General features: G+C 39.2%; 1 protein-coding gene across 3 annotated transcripts in view; it reads left to right on the top strand.

The window, feature by feature from the left end:
* LOC149918176 (uncharacterized) overlaps positions 1 to 19697 on the top strand; it is a 281148-nt gene that overhangs the window by 161018 nt on the left and 100433 nt on the right. Inside the window, exon 4 of one of the 3 annotated variants that reach the window (XM_090139156.1) lies at positions 7008 to 7358. The exons of the other annotated variants lie outside the window; for them this stretch is intronic. Coding sequence (XP_089995282.1) covers positions 7008 to 7125 — 118 coding nt within the window. The 3' untranslated portion in view covers positions 7126 to 7358. Of the gene's footprint in view, positions 1 to 7007; positions 7359 to 19697 lie in introns of those variants that run through there. 3 annotated transcript variants of the gene reach the window in all.

Genomic DNA, 19697 nt, shown 5'->3' with positions numbered 1-19697 from the left:
AATTTTCTTAACAACACTTTTCATTCATTTTGTATGATACATGCACTGGTAGGGTGCATGCTACTCACTAACTCGAAGCTAAACACGCATGTCACATATTTGCAAGATTGGAGTCTAAGAGACATTGGGTTAGTTGGCTCACCTGAGATCAATAGCCATGTAAAAACCTATCTGCTTCTGATTATAGCTACAAAGCAGAAACTCATTGGATTTATACATGTAAAAGAAGATGATTTGGCAAACTGATGTCTCTTCTTTACGGAGTTCAGGGCAGAAAATGTAGCAAACTCACACCTGAGATCCAAAATTTTGCCAGACTTGATACCCTTCGTTAAAAATATGGCAGTGACTAATTGCCCTGTTTAAGCTGAATATAGGATGCAAGTTCCTCATGTTAGAAAGAAACCAAAAATGCAACAGTTATCTTTTGACTACAATTAACAGGATAAACATCTTAATAGGCACAGAGGACACTAACAGATGTTCTAATTGCACATCTGTGAGAAATTGATATTTCCTAGTTCCACTGTAGTTTGACCTCTGTACCTAGGGAAGTTTTAGTCCCATAGGATTTAACTGATTTATTGATCTGGATGCCATGAATATTGCAGAAACAAGTTGTGTTTCTAAGAAGCTAAATACACCCTCATTCTGTGTAGCACTCATGTTTGAAAGAAATTCACACTGCTTTAATTAGAGCAGAGGCGTCAGTTCACTGTATCCTTGAGCAAGGGGAGGAAATATGAAATATGCAGAGGATATAAATTGGGGAACTGGAGAGATGTGGAAATAAAGAAATCTGTTCCAGTAGTTCCATGTTTCTCTGTAGGCTTTTAAAAAACATTTTGTAAGTCATACCAAAGAAAATCCAATGAAAGAAGCACTTTTTTTCTGTAGTCAAAAATCATATCCTGCACTGAAGATTCATTATCCAGAAACTTGACAAAGCTTCACATATATATATATTATGATTTATATTGACAGATTTTCTTAACAATTTTCAAAAATAGCAAATGATGAAGGGACATTAAATCCAAAGATCAGCTGCAGCATAGGAGACTACAAAATAATATCCTTACTGTTGCATTAAAAATGACCATAATACATTTGCATTAATTTTACTTGATTTTTGAAGAATATTTGCTCACATTGTTTTTAATAACTGTACTTTTGACTCAGGAAATACTCACCTGTATGCATAGCTTTGAGTATGTTAGGATTTCCCGTGAAGGCAACACCTTCAACAGATGCTGGAAGATTCCACGCACAGAATCACGGAATGTCTGAGGTAGGAAGGAACCTCTAAAGGTTATCTGGTGTAACTTCCCTGCTCAGGCAGGGAAAGCACATTAGCCAGGATTATGTCCAGATGGCTTTTGAATATCTCCAGGGAAAGAGAATTCATAATCTCTCTGGGTAACCAGTAGTCCCAAAGCCAGTGCTGGTTGTCAGGGCTATGTTATCAACTTAGCTATCTATCCGTTTCTGTCAACAACTATTAAACTGTATTGTGCTGAAGTACAGTGAAACTCTACGTTTTTAACTGCACTGATTTTATATACATCTGTCTGAAATCAGTGCAGAGGGATAAACCAATAGCATGGAGATTGATTTGTTTGACCTATTAGACACTGCTCAGAGAATTTTCTTTTTTTAAATAGATGTTGAATGTACCCAAAGTTCATGTTGGTAAAGCAAAGTGGGAATGAGGGGAAGGAACAAATCCATTGCAATGGAGGAATGGATGGATCTTTCCAGCTCAGAACAAAATGTCTGTAGAAGTATGGAAGTGCCCAGAGCATAAGTTCCTCATCTGCAGCTCACCACTGACCAACTGTGTGGTGGTATCCTCATTTCAGTGTGATCATTACCACAGTAAGGCAGCACCTTAGGAATATGAATTGAGAAAACAAAACGGTGAAACAAAAATTAGATGGTGAATGAAAAATGAAGAATGAGCAGAGAGAAGATCATAAGGGGCTAGGGGAGGAAAATTAAGATATAGGAAGTGGAAGTGTGGAATGGAGTAATTCACTGCATTGGCTGTGAGGGAAAGAAGAACTTCCCCCTGCTCAACTCTGCCTGGTCTTGTGCTAGTTGTACCTGTTGCTTGTTTTGTTGGGATTGAATGATGGTGGAAGTTGTCTCTTCTTGTAGTGCTGGCTTTTTGTGAAGTTTTAGAGATTGCTAAGGAGTCAGATTATTTCTGTGATGATTTGTGGGTTCTGAACTATTTTATTTTGACACACAGAAGTGTTTGAATTTGAAGGCAAGTCATTCTTTGATATATATTTGAGAATCTAATATATGGCTTCTGAATTTCTACTTATCTCCTACTGACACTGGTATGAAGGCATCCTCTAGATATTTTCGGTCAACTGATATACTGCAAATAAATTTTATGTATTTTGTGTACTGCATCTACATACTATCTGGAGCTATTGTAAGACAGTATTTATTGAGAAAATCTTTCTAAGAGTTTATATATGTGGCTTTAATGATACAGTTTCCCCTTCCCAATAAGTGATTTATATATCTCTCAAATTTAAAATATATGACTCCCAGAAAGGCAGCCACAAAACACATGACTGTGGTCATATAACACAACTCCAGTGTAAAGGAAAGGCTATATTTTAGTGTTTTGACACCATTGTTATGAAATATGGCTTAACATGAGACTAACTGAAAGTCAAACTTTGTTTTGCGAAAGAGAGAGACAATAACTTGCTGTTCTTAACTATAATACCAGTGATGATTGGGTTATATCACAAACCTTGTGATTAGGCACTTTGAAGACTAAAAAGTGAAAATCAAGAAATATAAGGTCATGCAGATTTTCAATTTCAAGGCAAAGTAAGATTTAAGCTGAAAGCATTATTTACTTTTATTAGCGTGTGAATGACTCTGAATTGAAGAATCAAACTTTCTGCAGAATATTTGGAATGAGAAGGGAACATGCATGTCTCTCTCCTTCTCTGTCCTTGCAGAAAGCTCCTGTGGCAACAGAGCAGGCAATTTCTGCTTTTTGTTGTTTCAAGCACCCTATGCACTTGTGCCCTTTTGGATGCTATGACTACTGTGATCAAATAACATAGCTCAATATTGCTTTATTCTCAAGCTAGCCTGTGGGCAAAAGCATTAATATTATTGAATCACTGTATATAAGTTTGTAGACAAAGCAGATTTATAAAACTTCTTTACTCTACTGAGGTTGATGAGAGTCTGTAATCAGTCACAGTGTGCTGATCCTTAAAAAATAACAGTGGGGTTGATCTTGTAGTGAAAGATAGGAGCTAGAGTATAAGGACATGGAAAAAAAAAAATCTCCAACTTATGTAGTCTGGAAAAGGCACAGAGATAATGTCAGTTTTAATTACTGTTTTCTTCTGAACACAGGGAATAGGCCAAAGGACATGAATGAAAATTAAAGAAAAATGGAAAACAGATGGTAGGAAGCATGCTACAGGAACTGGAATACAGGCAGCACTGTACATAATTTACCAAAAAGAAAGGGGTCCTTAGGAGTTATTTTCTCCTGGTTTAAACATCTTCCTATGGTCTGTTTCACAACAGCTTTATTACTAAATCAACTCCCCACTGATAGCAACAGCTGTATTATTGCCAGAATTTTAAATTCTTCCTTCTCTAGCTTTCTAAGACATCTTTGAAATATAGGTGAAGCAAAATTAGATGCTGAAAGATAGCCACATAAGTTAATAGCTTGACATTCAAAAGTGCTGGCCACCAAAGTCACCATATATTTCAGGGGTACTGGCTGGATACTTGCCATTTTGAAAATGTTGGCATTGATTTAGAGGCTTCAGAGTGGGATTAGGAACCTAATTTTAATAACCATTTACAAATAACTCATGTCAATATTTATGATGATGTATTGCAAAGTGCTATTCCTTTAAGAGGCTTTTGCCTGGATAGGAAATCATTTAGCCCAAGTAGAATTTCTTTCCCTTTACAGCAGAACCCTCCAAGTAAAAGGAGCTGAGTATGCTATGGCCCTGATGTGCAGTGGGGAGGTTTCAAAGTCTGAAACTGGGAAGACTCTGAGTCGCACAAAGACATACAGTGGTGAAACATGAAACAAAAAAAAAGAAATTAATTTCAGCCACTGAAATTAATTCTGAAATTCCTGGTTTGGGTTTTTGTTTTTGAATTAAGCTTTTCTGCTCTGTGTCCAGATCTTGCCCCATCCAGCTGTGTGGTGATAAAACAGGATAGGCAGTGGTGCTGACCAGCTCTCAGCATCTTGCTGAGCACCCCGCAGCTGTGCTTACTATGCTCTCCTGATGCTGTGGCCACCTGAGACTGGCTGGAAGCAGGGAGTAACCAGCAAGCTGCTTTCCCAGCTCTGTGGCTGCAAGTGAATCTCTTGCATCTTTCCTTTTGGGCTGATTATCTTTCTAGGCACAAGGTCTACACTTTTCTTGGGAAGCTTCTGACTTGCTGGCTTACGTGTAGGACAAAAGAGAATTACATGTAAATCACATATATAACTCACGGCTGTTCTCTGAACAGCTTTTGTCAGAAGACCTGTTTCAAAGAAGGGGAAAAAGGGCCAAATGCTTGCCAGCAAACATGTTAATGTAAGCTCAGTCATCTCTAGGCTTCCAGAACCATGATGGAAGAAGGTAATGAGGTCATGGGTTGTTTTTTTAGGTTCTGAAGATTTACTTTGAGAACTGAGGAAAAGTAAACAAAGGATTATTTATTAAATGAAGAAAGGATTATCCATTACAGGGTAAATCTTGCTTGCCTTACATGTACAAATAGTTCCCATTGACTATGAACAAGTCAAATACTTACATAAGACATTTGTAACTTTTTATGTAACCTTATAAAACTGCATACATACTCCTGTGTCCTCGGTTTAAGAAGCATGCAGCTGTTAGCAGTTCACTAGGTGCATAGTGAAACAGAGTAGCCTCAATTTTTTTTTTGCTACAGGTATCTTCAAAGACAGGTTTAAACAAGAAAACTTATCTTTTTAACCACAAGGCAAATTTATCTAGAGAAAAATATCCAGATAACTAAACACTTTTCATGGGATACTCTCAATCCCAGTTTGAACAGTAGGATGGGAAAAGGAGAGGAGGACCAAGGTGAAGAATGAAAAAATTCAAGAGGTATTTAAATGGAAAGTTTCTCCTCCTCCCGCACATTCCTCAAAGTCTTTCAGGACATAGGGCAGGGCTAGCCCAGGAACTGGTCTTACTGGATAATGTAACCTTTATTATAAGATACAAAATTCATTTCAGAATAATTTTCTTCCAGCCAGCCAGCTGTAGTTACTCAAGGAATATTAACCAGAATGCAGTTTGTTTCAGCCTTTATCCAACAACATGTGCTAAATAGCACAATTATACAGGGTACTGTGAACTATCAATTTAGTGATGCGCCTACCTAATCTCATCTCTGGGCAGAGCGTTTCCCAGATACAAGTGCAGTGCTGCTGAGGAACTAGGAGGACTGAGGTGCTTTTGTCATCCCCTGCACAGTGCTGCCTGGATTTGTATGCTCCACGGTGCATGGGGGCTCAGCTCCTGCCCCAGTGACAGTTTGCATGGTTATAACTGGTGTTATGCTCTGTATAATAGATACAAAAACTGTTCTCATCATCCTTCATCCTTATTGATTCAATTAGAAATCACCCTGCTTTATGTTTCCCATAGTTTATCTCAGGAATGCGTAAATAATGGCCTTTCATAAATAGAGAAGGAAATGTTCAGTCTCCTTTTTTAAACTTTATTCAGAGGAACAACTGAATCCAAAAGGAAGATTTGGATGTTTCCCCCTCTTTCTTTGAAAAGTCAGCTACAGAAATGGAGAAGAGCAGACTTGAATCACTACTAGACAAGTGCATTCAGTGCTGCTCTGGAGTGACTCACAGACATTCTTTCCCCTGTGGTGAAATATTTTGAAATCCCTCATTTTTGTCTGAATGGCAAATGCCAAAACCTCAGTGTTTTTCATGAGGAAAAATTCTTGTCTTTTGGCCAACTCAGCTTCGCAGCGAGGAGTAGGAAGTTAAGATTATGGCAAAGAGAGGATTTCCATGTTCACGTGGAAGTAGACAGCAGTTACTTTCAGTCCTCTGACCTCCTGCAGCACTAAGATATCAAGCATTAGAATCAAGATACTTTATGGAAAGTTGTCAAGTGAATGAATTCCTTAGAGATTTCTTGACCATTATCTTTGATTTTTCTCTAAAGATGGCTTAGTTAAACTTAGATGTTCTTCATCTGCAGCTAAAGAAGTGCCAGGAAATTGTCACAGCAGATATCAAGTACTCCATGCTAACTCTTTCAAAAACAGGGGTGGGATGGGGTGGGAGGAAAGGTTAAATGATGTATTTGCTCAATTCCAAGTTGGAATGCATTTCCTTTCTTGATCACAATGTGTACTGCCATGGTCCAACCTGTCACACATAATCTGAGTTCAGTCTGCAGCTTGACCTATGCTACGTGCAGTAACTTGTGCAGACTCTGTTTTATATCAACTCAATTTTAAGGCATATTTTATCCAGCTAACATATTGAACTAGGCTCTTCTTTACATCTTTTCCATGACAACTGCAGTGTTTCCTTGTGCAGCTCCCCCAGAATGCGGTTGCCAAGATTACACTCTTTAGGCCATGGTTTTGAGTGCAGCCCTCTTCCCTCAACATCTCTTGACTATCTGCTTGCCTGCAGTCTGAATGCTCTGCTTCACCCCTCTGCTAGTTGCTATTGTGGTATCTCCATCCAGTGTATGATGCCTCCAGTGTATGATGCCGGCCTTATGACTGATCTTTTGTTTTATCCAAACGTGCATGGTCATAGCAATCTGTAAACGCACAGAAAGTTGCTTCGCTGCTGTCCTTCAAACTCCTCTTCATAAACATGCCACTGGTCCACCACCTTGGGAGGGATGATGTTACAAGTCTGATGAGCTGGGTGGTTTCACCATATTTGTGAGCTTCTATGCCTGTCTGCAGTTCTCATTTCTCTCCTGCAGCTTGTGGTCTGACCCTTCACTTTGCTCTGAGTCTGTGTGCCATTCAGCATGGTGGTGCAGAAGATGTACTGAGCATGAGCGCTCCTCTGTCTCCCTGGTGTCTCATCAATTAAACTAAATTACACTACCATAACGTAAGCTTCTTTTAAGGAAGTGATGATCCTGGTCCATGTTAGCTGGATATCTACATGCAATTTCTGTTGGTCCCTAGGATGTTAGTCAAGCTGGGTCTTGATTTACAGAGAATTTCACCATGAAGCTCAGGGTTATGTTGCACTCAACTAATTTGCATTGCCCATGTAACCTGAGTTGAACGGACCTGAGAGAATGGAATGCAGAATCAGTGATGCAGTGAGAACACGCTGTAGGTAGCAATTAATTTGCAAGAGTAAAAGATGTAAAGAAGAGCCTGTTTTCCATTTAACTTCCAAGAAAGAATACTGTGAGAAATATATCCTTGAGGAGGCTCTGGGCTTTGGTTCATCCGAAGAGAATATTACCTGGAATGAGGAAAGGAATGCTCCTTGAGGAATACTCCTGCAAAGGAGACTGCCCACATTTTTGCAACAAGGTGCCAGGCAGTTTGTGGCCTGAGAGCGTCTACGTCCTTGGTGATATGAGATACTGATATGGCTGTACCCTTCTGAGTTGGATAGGAAGATCTAAGTAGGGAAAGGCAAGCAGGAAGAGTTTTTGTCTATTCTCTAATTAATCACTGTTCTTCTCGTTCCTGCTCCTCACTTGACGTTGACAATTTGTACATGTTTGGCTGCTCTGCAGAGACTAACTGTGCAACTTATGAGCTTTTGTGTCTTTTTCCCCCTCAAAGAGCCCTCACAGACATAGGTAGGGGATGAAAGGTTTAGCCCCTCATTGAGTTTGTGCTTATCACTATGTTGAACAGAAAGTGACCTGTACAAAATTGAGAGAGCAGATCTGTGGTCCCTAGAGCTTGCAGATATGAACTTGAGGAATGTGCACAGGTGAACATAGAGTTTTCTGAAATTGCGGTTGCAAATTAAACTTAAGCCAGACATATCTATTTCCTTTGTTAGATAATGCAAAGGGAAATCACAGGATTCAAATTCGGTTTAAATGGAATCAGTTCTGTGCTTTTCTCCAAATTGGAACAATTATTGGTACAACCCAGACAGCATAAATTTCTGTACAGTCATGGAAATACTCCTCACATTTCCTCTCGGATCCCTCCCAAAATCTAAAAAGAATAAGGCAGAATAAAGAATGGGAGATGTAATATTTCTCCTTCTAGTTCTGCCTCTCTCTTGCAACTGCTTTCCATTCCTGTGGGTTTGAAGTATTTGCTTTTGAAAAACATTTCATTAAAACAAGTATTAAGGGTTTTACAATGGCTTTGTTGTAATGCAGTTTTAAGTAGAGATAAATCTGTGAACTACTGCAACCTGACAATGATGTTTCCTTGGAATAACCACCAAATTCATCTTCCATTAAAAAAAAAATAATTTTTTTTGAAGGTTACATCTTCTTTGGATTCTCTTATTAGCTGTTTTGTTGTGTTAATTTTGTATTGACACCTTGCAGCTTATTGTACACTATGCTTCATGAAGATGACATGCAATTTTCTAGCACTAACAGTTTTGTAGTCCTAATAATGCACACACTGACATGCACAGTCCTATACGGAGCCCTGCCAACTAAAAGTGGCTTTCAAGGGAAGGAAGAAAAAGATCTCTATGGTTTATTATACTTCATTAAGCTTTCTAATGAGTTATAGCTATTAATTCTAAGGAATTGGTATCCTAAAACTTTCATCTAGTCCTTTTGTCATGTTATATTCCTGAATATCGCTTGTGGAGTGTCTTCCACTTGTGTATAATAATTCCAGTGCCCCTTTTTCATTTCATACAGTTGTCAGCTGTAATCCAAACTTACGTAGTAGAAATGAATGACTGTTTTTCTTCAGAAAAATTATAGATATTTCTAGAGAAGAAATTTTGAAACCATTGGGAAGAGGTGAAAGCACATGAATAGGTGCAAGCCTGGAGATAAAGGCCTGAAGAAGATCAGCAGCATTCTGGAAAAACTCTTTGAAGTGAACCTGGAAGTTTGAGCCATTTGTAATGTTGGCCATGGCAGATGAAACTCTCACTGAAATAAGTTCTTTCCCTCTGCTTGGCACCCAGGACTGACGTCCAGCCTTATTATGATGTATTCTTGATCAGCACTAAAGTCCAGGTTTATTTTATTTTTTTAACTTTCACACAGTTTTATATTATGTAACAGATCTCGCATCCTGAATCTGTTTGACATCTTTGGTTAACTGAAACTTAGGCTGTGGAACTCCATCCCAACAACTGGGAACATTTTGAGGTGCACACAAAGCACTGTAAGGCTCAGGGAAGGAGCTGAGAGCTGGTTAAGTGCTTTGCCATACTCACACCAATTGAATGTGAATTCAGCAGCTGCTTGGGATTAGGTCTCCCTTATTGAGAAAGACAGAAGCTTTCCTGGAGTCATGAAATACTCTGTGGAAACAAATTAGTCCCAAGAAAAGTGATTTTTATTCTTGGACTCATTATAGGCTGTAAGAGCTGGATTCAACGTGGTACTTAAGGCTATGCAGATCTGGATCTCAAGTGCTGCCATTTATTTGACACAGTTTAAAGCCACAACTCTAGCTGCAATTCAGAGCATGAAAAATAGTTTCCACTGGATTCCTGTAGTTTCGACTTCATCACTTGAGTTACAATGATTTCTTGTTGTGCCTGAACAGAGTCCACAAACTCTGCAATTTACTGCTTCCTGCAACAGTCTGACATGGTCCCTTGTGGGAGAAAAATAAGTTAAACACAGAACTTTTTCCTCTTAAGGAATTATATTGATCTTGCAGATGCTGAGTTGACTTACTATGTTTTTCCTTAGAGTGCTTGGCTGCAGATCCACTTAAGAGTAAGTATAAGAGCCCTATCATCTTATTTCCCCTTAAGCCTACACATTATAATCTGTGTCAGTTTCTTTTAATGATGAGATTTAATGTTACAAAGCAGCTCTTCAGTGTTTGCTAAATTATTTGTCATTATTTCCCAACTATGATAACTAGATTTCATTTCTCTCAAAATTCTGTGGCCTATGAGCAGCCTGAATTTCAAGTGCAATATATAGAAAATATAAATATTGAAATTTAAGATATAGTTTATACTGTTTTCCACTGGAGTGTCTCTTCTTGTTTCAAAACCCCCAAGAGTGTAGTGCAAGTAGCCCACTTGAGAGAGTGAACTCATCATGGTCTACCTCAAGGCCCTCTCGTGGTTTAAGAACTAGCTAGACTGGTAAATAATCCACAGACTTTAGCAGGAGACAACACTGACTCACATTCCTTCTGGAAAAGCACCAGTTTACTTTTGTTATCCCTATTCTCCTTTCCTTTACCTCATTCCCATTTTGTTCTCTGAGATGGGACTGAAGAGATTCCTTCCTTCATCTCTGGAGACTTGTGTGTTCATTATTTGGAGCAGACTTTGATACTTCTATTTCAGCTTGACCGGACTTGTCAAATATGATTTCTACACTGGACAGCAAACTACAATACATTTTTCCCTGTGGCCTGTTATCTGTGCTTCCTAATGGAGGATGATTCTTGGCATTTGCCCAGAGACCCCATGTTCTTTCTCAGCATGAATCTCTCATCTTTCTATTTCATACAAAAAGAGGAACCTCTTCATGGGCTTTCCTCATGGGCATTTCCTCCATGTCAGGTTGTAAAGAGCATGTCACCACTAGATTGTCCTCAACCAGGCAGTGTGCAATGATTTTTGTTTTGTGTTCATCACTGGTTGAGCATAACTGATCAACACAGTGATAAGGCAACAGCACATCAGTAGTGCAATACTATTTTATCTGCATTTAATGTTTGAGAACTGAAATCTGTGGTTGGTAATGTTTAACAGATAATGAGAGAGTTTTAGTCCTAAGGGTTTGCAGTTTTAGCATTTGAAACTAACTTGCTGTTGATGTGTGCAGGATGTGTAGCTCAAAGGCAAAATAGGCTGGCATGACTTCTTTTAAAGCCTGGTGTGTTGTTCAACATCCATGGTTATTTTTGTAATCACAGAATCATAGAATGGCCAGGGTTGGAAGGGACCTCAAGGATCATGAATCTCCAAACCCCCTGCCACATGTAGGGCCACCAACCTCCCCATTTAATACTAGACCAGGCTGCCCAGGGCCCCATCCAATCTGGCTTTGAACACCTCCAGGGATGGGGGGCATCTACAGCCTCTCTGGGCAGCCTGTTCCAGCACCTCACCACTCTCTCTGTAAAAAATGTTCCCCCGACCTAAATCTTCCCTCCCTCAACTTAAAACCATTTCCCCTAGTCCTGCTGTTATCTACCCTTTCAAAGAGTTGATTCCCCTCCTGTATGTAGGCTCCCTTTAGGTACTGAAAGGCTGCAATTAGGTCACCCCGCAGCCTTCTTTTCTCCAGGCTCCCTCAGCCTGTCTTTGTGGGGGAGGTGCTCCAGTCCCCTAATCATCTTTGTGGCTCTCCTCTGGAGACAGCCTCTCCAACAACTCTCTGTCTTTCTTCTACTGGGGTCTCCAGACCTGGACACAGTACTTGAGATGAGGCCTTGCAAGAGCAGAGTAGAGGGGGGCAATCACCTCCCTGTCCCTGCTGGCCACCCGTCTTCTGATGGAGCTCAGGATACCATTTGCTTTCTGAGCTGCAAGAGCACGCTGCTGGCTCGTGTTAAGCTTTTCATCCATCAAGACCCCCAGGTCCTTCTCTGCAGGGCTGCTCTTAAGGACTGCTCCTTCCAGTCTGTATGGATGCCTGGAATTCCTCCACCCCAAGTGCAAAACCTTGCACTTTGCCGTGTTGAACCACCAGGGCCCACCTTTCAAGCCTGTTGAGGTCTCTCTGAATGGCATCCCTTCCTTCCACCATGTCAACTGCACCACTCAGCTTGGTGTCATCAGCAAACTTACTGAGGGTGATCTTTAAATTAATTGCTTTTATTCTAAATCGTTTGTGCACCAGTGCTAAGCTGATTTTATTCTGTTGGCACCGTTCTTCAGAGCTCACATGGCTGACAGAAAATGACCCTAACGTTGTATTTCCACAAGAAAGAGACTGTGTTCAGGGCAAAGGATTTTAATCTTCCATAGTAAAAAAAAAAAAGGCAAAGAAGTCTTGTAATCTCTGACACTGTTTTACAGGTAATTGATTTAAAAATTTAACTTTGTTTCCCCATTTTACTGCTAAGAAGCAATAAAACCACTACTATATGCAATTCAGAAATTCACTACAGAGGTGTTGCAAGTAGAGAGAACCAGGGGAAAAAAAGTGCAAAATACCTTTTAAACTAGACATTCCATTTCTCTATAATGGTGAATTACCACAGCTGTTTTCCTTTTCTTTACAGAGCACAAGGGGTATACTATTTAAGATAATTGTGTCCCAGCCCTTCAAATGCTAACTAATTTACCACACAGTTTGATTAGAGATGATATTTGTTGCATCAAGCAAGTTGCAAGCAGCCACTGGGCATTATTGTGAAATGCAAATGTAAGGGGAAGTCTTTCTTTACATTTGGTTTTAAAAATGGGACAGACAACAAGGTGAAATGTGCCTGGCTCAGGTTTGGGTGACACAGAAGTTTAAGATCTCATGATGATTCCTCTTTGCTCTGGTCAAAGACTCACTGGGAATGCTTTTAAAATTCTTGGGCACAGAAAGTTGCATGCTGTCTCTTCTCTAGCAGATGCCAGCTAGAGATGCACCAGTGCCTCTTGGAAGGAGGAATGAGCATCTGATTAGGTAGCTTGTGAAGAAGCATTCTCAAAACAAGTCTGGTAGGTTGATGTGATCTGTGAGAAGACTCGAGTTTTGTTGTTTTTTCTTTTCCTTTTTCATCTTTTAGAATTATTCAGAGGTAAACTTTCAGCAAGAGTAAACTTGTGAGTGGGAGAGGAATCACTGATATCCATTTCCATATCAAATTACAAAATGAGCATTTTGAAGAATTTTTACAAACAGGAACAACTCACAGAACAGGAAAATGTAAGGTAGTTTCCTTGAATCTATCCCATGCCTCCAGTGAACGCTACTCACAATTACAGTTTGTTTTTCTGTGGCTTTTAGTGGCTGCAGATGATGGGGTACAGTGAAACAAGAATTAATGAATTGCAACTTTTTTGAAACTCAAGCAGGAAAAGACTATGAGTTTCTGCTCTGATTGCTTCTCCTTCTGTCCATAGTCATGATGGGTGCACACTCTCCTTGCTCTCTCCCTTTCCTCCTCTGCTTCTCCTTTCTTTCTCACTCATTTTGGCTCTGAGGCTTTCCTAAAAGGATTGCAAATGCTTTAATTAATTACATTAGTACTTCCTGATATGTATGAGCCATGGAAAATCCCTATTTCCCACCTATTTAGGTGGGAAAATTGACTTCTCATAAGTGTGTTGTTGAGAATAGTTTTTGATGCTGATAGAAAGCATGAAAGACCAAATATATTGAAGGGCTGTGGTGCTCTTCCGATTGTGTTCCCTTTAGGAGTCTTTTACTTAGAAAATCTGGTCAGCGCCTAAAACATCAATTTTTCAGTTTTCACTTTGACACCTTGTATGGCAAAAGAAGGTGATGACAGTGCCTTCAAATGGGATACAGGCACTATAGAGCAATAACGGGTAACAAAGAAAGAAAGTTATCTCATCCCTTTCAACAGCAGTACCAGCACAAGAGGAGTACAATCTTTATCCAGAGAGACACTGCTCCCTCAGCTTCTAACCCTAAATGAGGGTGAGGAGGGGTGGATCCAGGCTCTACCCTTTCTGGTCACTGAGGAGTCCCTGAGCTCCCTGGGTTAGTCACACCTCTTCACTTGGTGTTCAGCCATTGGTTCAGGCTGTGACCTGGCAATTTCACTGCACACTTTATCCAAGTTGTTATGACAACTGTGACCTTAGACTTGATCAGTTTATGAATGGACAGATAATGTGATCATTAGAGATACATGCTGAGGTCAGAGGTTGGCTGGCCAGTATTTGTTTAATTGAGTCCCATGACAGAAGCTGGAAAATCCTGAGTAGGAAAGGTAGTCTTCCAAGGCACATAGGAGAATGGAAATAATACTCCAAATAATTTGAGTCTGATCTTGCATCTGCTGGTGTGTTCGGTTTTGTTGCACAGTGACTTTAATTTCAACACCAAGCATTTTCTTGATACTAAACATTGTAAATCCATTCCTGTGCAATATTGTAACACAACTTCAAGGTTCTAGCATGTAAGTACTACTGGAACCAATACTTTTGAATTATAATAAACTAGATTTTACAGTGCATTAGCATTTTACTTCAAATGCAGTTAATGAAGAGGGAAAAATATAATAAAGTAAGAAAGAGAACAAAGCCCCCTGACTTTGAACCATGGCAGTTCTGAACCTCGATGAGTTCCTGGTGCAATTAATTGATGAACATTATTCTGGAATGGGTTGCCATTACTGCTGATTTTGCAGTGCAAGCTGAAAAGGAAACAGAGGTGTTCCTGGTTAAAGAGATGGGAATTTCCTTGTGTGTACATAGTGCTGGTTGATGCCAGGAACAGCAGAAGATCTTTAACTCATAGAAAAAAAATAAAGATTCAATAAACCTGCTTTACTGAATAAAAAATGGCAAGTAGAGGTTTTAGAAAAAATATGCTGATTGATGGCAAGAGCTATTTATTTACTGGACTTCACTTATTTACCAAGCTATGATAAAATCATTACTTTCAGATAATGTAGGACAGTAACTACTAGAATTTGAGTGACCATTTCTTTATTTTCTGGGAAAAATCATAGAATCATAGAGTCATTAAGGTTAGAAAAGACCTCTATGATAATCTGGTCCAACCATCCACCTGCCACCAATATTGCCCACTAACCATGTCCCTCTGTGCCACATCTCCATTGTTCTTGTACACCTCCAGGGATGGTGACTCTATTACCCCCTGGGCAGTCTGTTCCAATGCCTGACCATTATTTCATATAATTTTTTTTCTAATATCCAAGTTAAAGTCCATGTATATGGGGAAAAATAGTGATTTATTCACATGAATTCCCTCAAGAATACTCAAAATCTGAAAGATGATTTACCTAAGTGTTCTTCCTCTTGAAATTTATTTTCACAACCATATAAATGTACAGTGAGATATACCATCTAGGAGGAGAGTAATAGTGATAATTGTGAGAAAAACCCATGATTTTGTGCTGAGTCTGTAGGGAGACAGTAAGTTTATTGGAAGGAATATAGACTTGGGAGGTTTGGATTGTATTACTTTACCACTACTCACAATGTTACAAAGGTGCAAAATAGTTTCATGTGTCATCCCTGGTAAGAACATTGCATTGAAGGAGATGAGAGTGTACTAGAAATAGTGCGTACGTAAAGGCAAAATTAGAATACCTGGAGTGTTCTCATGGTAGTGAAAATGCACCACAGAGACTGTGGTGCTATCCTGCAATGTGAACAAGATGGTAATAAACATATTCTTATAGTTATCCATGTACTGAAGATTGCACAGAAAACCCTTTGCAAAACAAAGCAAAAAAATATATATATTTTAATATATCATGACGGTCAGACTCAAGCAGTCTCCAACCTATCAGTATAAGTAATGTGCATGTAAAAATAGGTTTGAAATTTTGTATTTATAGTCACATCCTCCCCTTGCGTAAAGCAGAATAGATTCCTTATGTCCAACTGAGTTGGGACAATTTATAGCATCTGGCAGCTCAGATATCTACATTTTAAGTTTATGAACTCAGAGAGGAAAATTATTCAAGAAATATGCAAACTTTGTTTTCAGAGCAAACAAAACAAAAGTTATATATTACAAAAAACTTGGGCATGCCTCAGTTTCAGTTTCAGAATGAGCTTGAGAAACCTGGCCAATGTTCCTGAAGTGGTTTGCAACCACAGGCCAACTTTCAAGGGGAACACCCTGCTCCCCATGGGGAAGGATTTATGATTTTATTCAGGATGTATGAAATGTGATGATTTTGGCCAGATTTCAGGACACAGAAGAGGGGGCAGAGGCTACATTCATTTACACCCCTTTCAATCTGCTTGTTGTCAATGAAGTTTTAATGACAATGAACCAAGACAGAATATGGACTAAAGAGAGAGAACCATGTGCTTTGTGATAATGGATCAAAAACTAATAATTCACTGACTTTTCTATGAGAGGAAACTGCTGGTGCTGGCAGAGCTCTGAAAGTGAGGCTGTGGCAAAAAACAACAGACTCACACAGCCTCACTGAAGATCTTTCTTCTAGATCTTAAATTCTTACTGTCTCTGACTTAGGGTGGAGATCCTATATAACACTGTGTAAAATAAATGGCTGTAAATAGATGAAATCAGTTGTGTTTCCAGAATGCATCTATGTGCAGACAAGTGCCTGTTCCTGGAGTAGATCAGGAACTTTTCATCCCTCAAGCTGCAGGAATGGGCATTTATACATTTTTAGGAAAGCTGCTTGAAACTGAATTTTTAAGACCTCATCCAGTCCGTTGAAGGAAATGCTTCCCAGTGTTCCTGGTCTTGTTTAGTTTGATAGAATCTAACACATGGTAACATTTATTTAACAAAAGCAGTGCGTAGGGGGATAATCGCTATCTAAAATAAGCATTTTCTGAGCCAGATCTCTGGCTGACATCCATTGCCTTTGTACCACTGCTGCACGAGGGAATTCCTCAGCACTGCTGAGCTGTGGGAGCCACTCTTGCTTTGCTTTTCAGGGGGACTATGCCTGGGACAAAGCAGGAGAGATGCTGAAACCATTTGTGAACTTTGGCAAGCCCCAGCTGCAGGAAAGGCCCTTGGGAGAGTGCTGCAGCTGGAGGCAGCTCTGAGTAGGCTGCAAACTCCTGTGTGGGGTGGGAGGTCTGACACTTAGGGTGCTCAGGTCTTGCTATACGAGGTGATGCTTGGGTATCTGTGCCCAAATATACCATCAGTGGCTTCAAAACAGAGAGACAGTCTTCTCTGGGTGGGAATAAAGACCCCTTCTTATCATCTAAATCTATCTGTGTTTTGTAAGTGAAGCAAGCAGTTAATAGCACCCTGGAAGTAACAGGTGTTGCCTAGGAGGCTGAAAGTGAGAAGTGAACTAGCGAGCTGTGCTCCACCTGGGATTCGCCAGAGCCTGGAGGTCATTGACAAAGATGTCTTGACTTGAAACTGTAAACTTTCTTTGGGATATGCTCTGTGCTTGAATAATCAAGTATGGAATGATTTATTGGCATTTTATGCAGATAGAAGACTTGGTCTGAAGAGAGACAAATACCCTATTGAAATAGGCTTCTTTTTGATGGAAATAAAAATAAAATGCTTGACTTGCTTTTTATCATGATGTAGCTTGCAATCTTCTACGTGTCCTTGGAGAGAGAGTGTTCATACACTCTACAGATGTGTAACATTAGCTAGCACAACATTTTTCACTTAATATCCAACACATGCTCACTGTGGTCCTCATTATTACTCAACAAAAAGCTTTCACAGCCTAAAATTAATTAAAAAACTCCACAGTAATGTAGCCATATGCTCTCATGAAATGAGAATATCACTGCTTGAAAGGTTAGCCACAACAAACTGAAAGCCTGATGGTCTCATATCATAGTAAGCTGCTTGTTTTCCTTCTTGTGTGCTAACATTCCTAAATACATGATAAAATAATAAAATCTAATTACAGAATAGATGACCAGAAAACTTTCCCTCATATGTAAAATAGGCCTGGCTCTTTGGTTAATGTTGCCATTCAGGTACAATTTAAAGTTGACAGAGAAAGTCATTCCAGAACCTACACAAGAAGGTCACAAACTCCCTTTGAAAGCTCTGATACTTCCTTTTGTTCACTCTTACGTATCTGATTACAAATTACTAAATCCTACTGCTATTTGAGAACTTTTAGATTCTAATCAGTACTTTGATGAATGTATAACACAATAATGCAGATGAGTGATGTCACCCTTTATGCATACAACAAGAAGCATGGATGAAAACGTGGAGAAACCATTCAAAAGCACTGGGGTCTTTGTGATCTAGAAGCTTCCTTTGCAATCAGTCCTGACTGTAAATTATTGCCTAACAATAAAGCATTGTTAAAATGTGTAATTAAACAGTTTTTAAAAGTCACGTAAATAATGTTCTGCTTCAAATGTGATGAGTTGACTTTACGATGATCAAATAGGATGAGAATGTAGAATAAGGAAATAATACAGATATTCAGTTGAATAAACAAGAAGGAAATGTTAGTGAATCTCAGTAATGCCTGCAAATTAAATATTGCTTCTTTAGCACTTAGAAATTAGGTAACGCTTTTTGCCATCGTAGTGAAGACTTATTAAATGAAGCTGAGATAATTGTCATAAACTTTTATCATGGAAGAAAAGAAAACCAAAGTAAATAGCTGTTAAAATATAAGCAAAGAATTCTTGAAAGGTAGGGTATTTACACAAAAGGTAATTAAACCAAGTCATTAAAGACAAATAATAAAATACATAAAAATATCACATTGTGTCAAAATTTATTTATTTATTTTTGTAATGCTGATGACATGTTCTTGAGATCTTTTTCGGAAGATCTCAAGAACATGCTTACCATGCTTCTATTCAGTCTTTTTGTTGGCTATGAAAATATTGTAGGACTATTTTTTTTTTAAATTAAAACCATGTTGAAGAGATACGAGGATCATGCCATGAGCTTATAAATGGAAAGTGGAGAAGCCACCTATTGGATAGGCACCCCTCTGCTACCAATCTAATATCAGATGTCCTAAAAGGGATAATGTCTATTTTTATGTAGTCTTTATATTTCTCTCCTGTGTGGTTTTGCATTATAATGTTAATATTCTTTCAATGTGGATTATGAAAACTGGGGAATTATAGCCAAAGCAAAGGTACCAAAATGTTAGCTGTGTGAAGGAGTGGGCTCTCTGCAGAGTTGCTGGAAATGGAAGGCAGTTGCCTTCTAGTAACCTTCCTCCTTTTCTCTTCCGTGGACTACTGACAGCCTCAGTCCTTTAGGTCTGATACATCTGACATACAGGAAGAAAACTTTTCCTGTAGAAGTCATTTGGGTATCTTAGGTAAACATGTGTGGGTTTGTCTCTGTCTTAAGTAATCAATGCTGCTTATTATACATAAATATAATTAAGGAACATTTTGTGCCTATGGCAAACTTGGAATGGATAACAGCACAGAAATACTGGACCACTTGTAAGTTTCTCTCCAGAGCTGTACAGATCTTCTGTGGTACGGACTGCAATCGTGTTATGTTTAAAGTGGTGTGTGGACAGTTCAAGAATTAGAAGCCAGCTTCTACACTGATTTAAAATTAACTTATACCCCCAACTTTTTCTGTCTCATTCTGTGTGTGTGTGTGTGTGTGTAACTCTTGTCTATGCTGGTTTATGTGGGAAGCCTGTTATGCAAACTGAATGCTTTTGCCAGCTGCAAATAGGTTCTCTTTGCAGTACGTCACTTTCCATTATCATGGGGCACTGTCTTTTCAACACTTAAACATGTCATGTCACCACATGATTAACATTTAAAGAGGTGGTATGCTGCTCGTGGCAGTGAAAGCATTTCTTATGTGGTTGGTTCCCTTGTTGATTGCAATATGGGAAGCCACTATCCTCTACCTGGACAAATTTCTCCCAAGTGAGGTTGA

This window comes from Phasianus colchicus, chromosome 4 (genome assembly GCF_987193195.1).
Source record: "Phasianus colchicus chromosome 4, bPhaCol1.hap1.1, whole genome shotgun sequence".
Taxonomy (NCBI): Eukaryota; Metazoa; Chordata; class Aves; order Galliformes; family Phasianidae; genus Phasianus; species Phasianus colchicus.
Note: the sequence above shows the minus strand (reverse complement) of the source record. Positions and strands in the feature narration are given on the sequence as shown.